A 7,500-nucleotide genomic window follows, 5' to 3' on the forward strand; every position below is an offset into this window, starting at 1 on the left:
TCTGTGAAGTTTCCTAATTCCAAAAATGGCCGAGTGATCGGAAAAACCGATCGGTAATACTCCAGATACATAAAGTTCAGGCTTTGAAGTAAAAAATAAATCGATAAGAGTTCTAGAATTTTGAGTAATCCTGGTAGGGTCGGTAATGAGCTGCTTCAAGTTGAATAAATTTGCAATGCGCTGGAAATTTTTTGTCGCCGCATTTGGTGAAGTATAATCAAAATTGAAATCACCAAGTAGAACAGTTTCGAGACTTTCATTTACGTGGTTATTTAACATTTCCTCCAAGCTGTCCGTAAATGTCGAAGCGTCGAGGATTGGTGGTCTGTAAATAGCCCCAAACAGGATCTTTTTACTGTTCGGTTATGATAACTCAAACCAAAGAGCTTCGATATTGTCGGCGGGAGTATCGAGGCGATTTAAACTCAAATTATCTGCTATGTAAACAGCTATACCACCCCCATGGCGGTCTCTGTCTCTTCTCATTAGCTGATACCCAGGGAGAGAAAGCTCTACATCCGAGAAAGAGTCGTCCAGCCAAGTTTCATTAAGGGACAGGACGTGAGGTTTGAACTTGTCACAAAACAGCCGCAACTCGTCCATCTTATTCCTCAGACTACAGATGTTGATGTGAAATGCCCGGAGACCTTTCGCTTCGAAAGGCAGTGATGTTGCAGGCCCTGGATTTGAAGACACATCGTTAGCCAGGAGTACTAGGTTTGCAGCTAGTGTGATATTCAGAAGTTTCGCGGCAAGGACTAGCTTCGACGTCGGCGCCATTTTAGAAGATGATTTGGAGCTTGACTTCGTTTCGGATGGTGCAGAGTCGATTTTAGGTCGGTTTAGGTCCTGGGATGTCGATAGAATCTGTAGCCTATCATGCATAGGCAGTTTGGAAGCATTATTAAAGAACTGGACAGCGATTAAACCAACTAAGAGATAGATTATTAGGGAGCGAGAGAAACGTGACCAGCACGCTTGCTCAAGATGATTTCTAAAATGGTGTAAGGATAGTGAGCTATCACGAAAAACTAACCTTAAGAAATTTTTAACCACTTTCTAAGGCAACTATTACTGTCCTGAATGGATGAACTCCTTAATTATTTAAGCCTATATATGGAAATACAGAAGGTCACGCGACCTCTCTTACGTAATAACTTCTAAACTGAATATTTTACCCGGCCATTGAAGACAGATTCTTGCAGAGGTCATTAACACAATTATAAAAATACTAAATTTGACAGTGATTGTATGTCATCTCGGCGGCCCCTTTTCAGTTGTTTTTATAGTCACTTGACCTGTTTTATCAGATTTTATTGGTCTTAAAATTTTAAGGTCGTCGAGATTGGTCAGGCTGACACTTCTGCAAAGATTAAACCAAATGCTGGCAGAGTAATAACTGACGGTTTTTCGGATTTTATGCAAATTAGGCTTGAGCCATGCCTTAACATGCTTGAGTACTAAAAGCGACGTTTGGCTCAGCACTATTACATCTGATATTATAATCTATAAGAGAGAAAATCATGGGATGGAGACCTATCTTGAGCAGTGTCATAGCTACTCTCGCCTATGTTGTCTTGTTCCCTTCAAATTAATTTGCCCTTCAACTAGCATAAAGTTGAATTTTTCTGGTACCTTCTTTTCCAGGATTTCCTTCTCAAAAAGGACGTCATCGTCTCCGTCGCTCCCCAAGCTGGGCTGAAGCAGTTTGTGAACAAGTTCCACTGGCTCCTTATGTCTTCTATCCTGACAAACCGGTTCACATACAAGTTTCCGTTAATCACGTCAACTTCTCATATCCCAACTATGTGCATGAAGCCGTGGTGCTCTGGGTTGAGGACATCGGAGAGAACAATTTTACGGTTTGTGTTACACAGGCGGGAAGAAATGAAAAGAAAAATGGACAGGAGCTTGCCACAGTGGACTGGTTAGCATACCAAGGGGCTCCTGACGGGGGAGTGTCAGGAAGCTTGGACATGCCAACTTGGTGGACTGGAACAAACTGTCGTGTGGTGTCACTACCTGCGTGAGATTAGCTGACTTAATACGCCAATTAAAATTATACTTATGTTGTTGCTGTTGTTGTTGTTTTTTTGCATAGAACAAATTTTATTGCAATACACACATTATTTACAATACTAACTAACATTACTTACAATAGTAGCATTGCTTTAATTTACTTGCGACTTACACTACTTGCAATATTAATGCAGTTATTTACACTAATTACAATAAGTATTACTTACGCCACTTACAATACTAACACTTACACTATTTATATTACCTATAATACAATGCGCATACTTACGCTACTAACAATATTAACAGCATAATTAGATTACCTTTGCTACTTACAATCCTTGTTGTTGTTGGCGTCCGTCTGTCTCGGGAGACAATGGAACGCCGCGCCATGATTCAGTTTGTGGTTGAGTTGCAGCGCCTACTGTGGCTGTACAGGCCAATTCTAGATCGGCTGGCCCTGTTCCAGCTGTCGCAGGTGAAAGTTGCGCCTCCCTGGCTCTGAGGACAGGGAATCTGCCCCATGCCTTCTGCGTTCTCTCTACTCTTGCCATTCCTTTTCTTTCAGCTCCTCGCTCCTCTGGACTCATGCCTTCACGGTCCTTCTCCATTCACTGCGGTCTTCAGCCACTACCTCCCACTCTGCTAGATTGATGATTCCAGCTCTAATGTCTCATTTAAAGACATCCTTGTAACGAAAGACGGCCCTTTCTAAAGGTCTGGAACCAGTGACGAGCTCTCCATACAGGATGACTATGGGGATTCACCGGCCGTCCATTTGTCTGACGTGGCCGGGCCACCACGGGCGGCCCAGAATCAGGAGTACAAACATGCTGAGGACGCCTGCCAGGTCGAAGGCATTCTTGTTTGGTACACGATCCTGCCACGTGATACCCAGAATTTTCCAGAGGTTGTGCAGGTGAAAAGTTTTGAGCTCGCTTTATTGGCGGGAATAGAGAGTCCATAACTCGCTGCCAAAGAGCAGAGTACTGAACACACAGCCTTGGTACACCTGCATCTTGTTGTTGATGGTCAGGATGGGACACACCTTTTTTCAGGCGGGCCATGGCCTTTGCTGCTTTCCCGATTGACTTGTTAAGTTCGACATCCAGGGAGAGGTTGCTGGAGATGTTGGAGCTGAGGTTTGGACGTCCTCGACTACCTCGAGTGTGAAGTCACCAATGGAGATGCTTGGGGTGCTGCTAATGTCTTGAGACATGATGCTGGTCTCCTTTACGCTAATAGTCAAGCCAAACTCTCTTCACGCATGGGCGAGGCAGTTGATGAGTCGCTGAAGCGCCTCCTCAGAGTGAGCTGTCAGAGCTGCATCATCTGCGAAGAGCATCTCGCATATGAGAATCCGTCGGCAGGACAGGTTGAAGAGACTGCCATCGTTTCTGGTTTGAAGATACATTCCGTCTTCTGGCGGGCTGAAGGCGTAGGACAGCAGCAGCGAGACAAAGATGCCGAAGAGAATTAGAGTGAACACGCAACCTTGCTTCACTATGAAAGGGTCCGAGAAAGATCCATCGTACTGAATGGTCCATGCCCTCCATGCTTTCATTAATAGAGGTGATCATGCTCAGGAGCTTGGGGGACATCCAATTTTCTGTAGCAGACTGAAAAGGCCTTTCCTGCTGACCAGGCCAAAGGCCTTGGTCAGGTCGATGAATGCGACTTAAAGCGGCCGTCTCTGTTACCGGCTTTTCCCTTGCAACATCTGCAAGGAGAAGACCATGTCAATTGTTGATCTAGCTTCCAGCTCTGAATCCGCACTGTGCCTCAGGCTATACACGCTCAGCAAGTAACCACAGTCTGTACAGGACTATGCGGGCAACGGATTTCCCAATAATACAGAGGAGTGAGATTCTACGGTTGTTGTTGCAGTCACTGCGGTCACCCTAGTTCTCGTATAGAGTGATAATGTTGGGGTCGGAGGTCTCGTTGGGCACAGTCTCTTCTTCCTAACGCTGCAGTAGCAGCTGGTGCAGGTAGTGGAGGAGAATTGCCTTTTTTTCCAGCCTTGACCCGCACGCAAGGGAATTGACGGCCGTGCTGAGTTCCTCAACAGAGGGCGGGGTGTCGTGCTCTACTGTGACTGGCAGGTTTACGGTGCCCTCCACTGCTGTATCTGCGACTATGTTCTCTCTTGAATAGAGCTCCTGGAAATATTCCGCCCACATGTCCATCTGTTTGCTCCGGTCGGTTATGATAGTGCCGAGTGAGCCTTAAAGTGACAGTTGAAACTGATGGACATTACTCTGATCAGAACTGACCAGTAAAACACACTGACGAAAACAAACTGCCGTAATGACTCAATCAGTTCAGTGCACCTGGGTAGTTCAAAAGAGGGAGGTCGTTTATTAGAGAGGAAGAGGGGCTTGTCAACAACGAGGTACTTATATATTTTTTCGACATAAACATCGGAATTCAATCAGCAACACCAATATTTTAGGTCAAGAGGGGAGGCTCTCTAGTCATAACATCAGTATGCTGCTTATTCCAAGCTAAATATTGCGTGCAGATGACGAAGTAGACTATATAATTCACTAGTCTAATCAGTGTATTTCATATCATTGTCGAGGATTCCACTTTCGCAATGCGACGCCTATTGGAAAGGGGTGCTCTTTAGAACTGAATATAAGAAAGCGCTTATTGAAAATGAACACTTAAGGGAGGTGCTTATTAAAGAGAGGGCGCTAATTGGAGGGAGCTAAATCTAATCGTTATAGGGCAACAGCAAGTTCAGAATGGGATACAAATGAAAAAAATCATCAGAGATGGCTTTAATGTTTGCATAACCCTCATTGACACACTGCTATTTGCTGGCCAAAATACACAATGAACATCTTTTTGTCAGAAGATGTACGACTGGTTGTCTTTGTAAACTATCAGTTTCGCTGGTTTCATCTGTATAGGAACGTGACAGTATTTCTACGATTGAGACATGCACAGACCCGTTTTCTTTAAAATATTTTCAAGCACGTAAGTTTCACGTGACTAGGCTGATTAAATTCAAAATTCTTGGAACTCCTGTGAAATTTAACACGATATCAATTCAAAAGTTGTTGGCTCTTTCTTCCTCACCCTGTCTTGATGGGGTCGTAGATTCTCTCAAGCTCCTATTCGAAATGAAATAAGGAGAATATAGTCTTGATCTATTTCAGTGGGAAGTGGTTATAGAAAAAAAGGTTTAAAACTGTCATGAAAAGTATAAATAATAATAATAATAATAATACACGAGGGACATATATTAGCGGGAACCTTTTGGTTTAGTTTGCGGTCTCTCGACAAAATGAAGTTATTTTCAGGTGTTCAACTGTTGGCGTCTGTGCTTGCGGTTTTGTGCAAACTTACTTCTTTGTCTGAAGGTAAGGCTGTGATCAGTATCCTAATCGAGGTTTTATTTTAATTGCTTTAACAGAAAGAAAGATTCGTGATGGATTTCATTTAATCAAGCTAACATTTTCGGACAAAAGCTCCAGAAAAGTTACAGAGACAAATTTTAGCCACGACGTTGCAGCGTAAAAAAATACTTACAAAGCGCGTGACCATTTTCAAGGAATAACCTGGATTTAAAACCTTTTTAAACACGGCATTTTTATATTTATTTCAGGACAAGCTCTGGTACAAAATGGAAAGGTCAACTTTACGGTAGCATATGCAGACTTCCTCTATTGCACAACCGTGCAATACCCTCGTTCATTTTCTAGCGCTAGAAATGTACGTGTCCTTGCGTCGATCAGCCATGGAAAAGAATCTCTCAGTGTCCATGATTCAGCAGTTGTGTGGACATCAGACGTGACACAGAGCAGTTTTCGTGTGTGTGTGTTGGAATCGGGTCTTGGTACAAATGGATCCTCTATCGTGAACTGGATCGCGTTTCGAGGCACTCCCTCTGGAAGGTTGGACGGCGCCGCCTCCTTCAGTGCATTCACCAGTGGTACAAAATGTAAAAGAGTCCATTTTGCACAGGTTAGCAGCAGTAAATATAGTACATGAATATCCCAACTGTCGTTGACCTAGAATTAATTACATTTCATAAGCAATACATCAATCCCGTGCAAACCTGCTGCCTGTTTCATTGGATATGCCAATATTGCGTGAGTCGATCAATTCTAATTATCTGTAACGTATGCCATGAAGTGAAGAGTAATGTGAAACGTTTTAAATCAATGACCGTCAGAAAACTTATGAGGGTGTCACATTTGATATTTGAGATAAAAAATTACATTTTAAACTTACTGACAAAGTTTTCGCCCCATTTATTTCCGCCAACAATACAGCGACATTCCTGAGACCATCACACGCGTATCAATTTCATCATTCAAAGCGTTAGGACTTGTTGTTCGATATAGCGGCAATTCTCATCTTTTGTGAATAGATCGAGTTGGAACTTTTGAACAACTATTCACGAAAGCTTTCAAACGATTAACAAAGGTTAAATTTACTCTCGAGCGAAAATGCACTTTGCTGCATGTACTGTAATTTAAGGTGAACATCCGCGATTGAAATCTGTTTATTTTGTCGTTTTGAAATGGCTGATGAAATTGACTAGGAGAGGACTCTTTTAAACTTCAGAAAGATTCCAAGAATTTTCGAATATACCGGCTGCTATGCAATGGAGATTGTTTCAAAAGACCTGGCGAAGAAAACATTTTTGGGATTTTGGCTCAGTAGAGAAATTCTTATAGGTTCCTCGCTCACGATTAGCCTTGTGTTTTTGGCATGTTTTGTGAGTACAAATCAAGTTAATAGGTCAGGTTTTCATGTGTCTTTTATTGATGATGGGCTTCGTCAAAACATTGTCAAAGTAGCTGACTACTTTGACAATGTTATGACAAAATTCATCATCAACAGGAGGACGGGCACATGAAAAAAAAAATATGAAAGCAAAAATAAACTGAAATTAATATGTTGGAAAAACACTGCAACGATTGGAGTACTTTGATCTGTTTGTTCGTTACTTCTGCACGCCATTGCGTTGTTCTTTCGATGTTTAACCAATAGCCCTTTTTACGATAATGTTTTGTTTTTCACTTATTTTTTTTTTATTAGGGCAGTTACACTACTTACAATGTTATCTTTTTTAGCGTTAACTTTTCTCTCTTGCATTGCAATATACTCCAATATGTATGTGAGGCAATTTCAGGCTATTTTGTAGTTTCAGCCCGAAACTGCCTCGCATCCACGTTGCATTACATTGTAATGTAAATGAAAAAAATCTAACCGTGAACAAGGCTTATTTAAGCAATACATCCGGAGTAACACTGGCAAAAACAAACTGAAGATAAATACAAAACAGTACCCTTTTGTTCAAAGTTGAAGAGTTTGTTGATTGTGTGTCCTGCAGAAGTTTATACTTTTGACACATGTATGTATGTCCTGTTCAGTCCTATTATCTCATTTACTTTACTGATAATAAAACTTAGCTTTCAGACGCGGCAGCCGACTGATAAATATAATATTTACTTTTTGATT

General features: G+C 42.0%; 2 protein-coding genes across 2 annotated transcripts in view; both read left to right on the plus strand.

Annotated features, from left to right (window-relative positions):
• LOC149118661 (uncharacterized) overlaps positions 1-2,071 on the plus strand; it is a 7,082-nt gene extending 5,011 nt beyond the window's left edge. The window contains exon 4 of the mRNA XM_089270699.1: positions 1,648-2,071. Coding sequence (XP_089126825.1) covers positions 1,648-2,030 — 383 coding nt within the window. The 3' untranslated portion in view covers positions 2,031-2,071. The remainder of the gene's footprint in view (positions 1-1,647) is intronic.
• Positions 2,072-5,305: 3,234 nt separating this feature from the next.
• LOC149118662 (uncharacterized) lies at positions 5,306-6,021 on the plus strand. Its single transcript, XM_089289278.1, has 2 exons — positions 5,306-5,390; positions 5,636-6,021. The coding sequence occupies exons 1-2, from the start codon at positions 5,315-5,317 to the stop codon at positions 6,019-6,021; spliced, it is 462 nt and encodes a 153-aa protein (XP_089145404.1). The 5' UTR covers positions 5,306-5,314.
• Positions 6,022-7,500: the final 1,479 nt, after the last annotated feature.

The sequence above is a fragment of the Orbicella faveolata genome, unplaced genomic scaffold (genome assembly GCF_042242905.1).
Source record: "Orbicella faveolata isolate gen_17 unplaced genomic scaffold, um_ofav_v1 contig_1, whole genome shotgun sequence".
NCBI lineage: Eukaryota > Metazoa > Cnidaria > Anthozoa > Scleractinia > Merulinidae > Orbicella > Orbicella faveolata.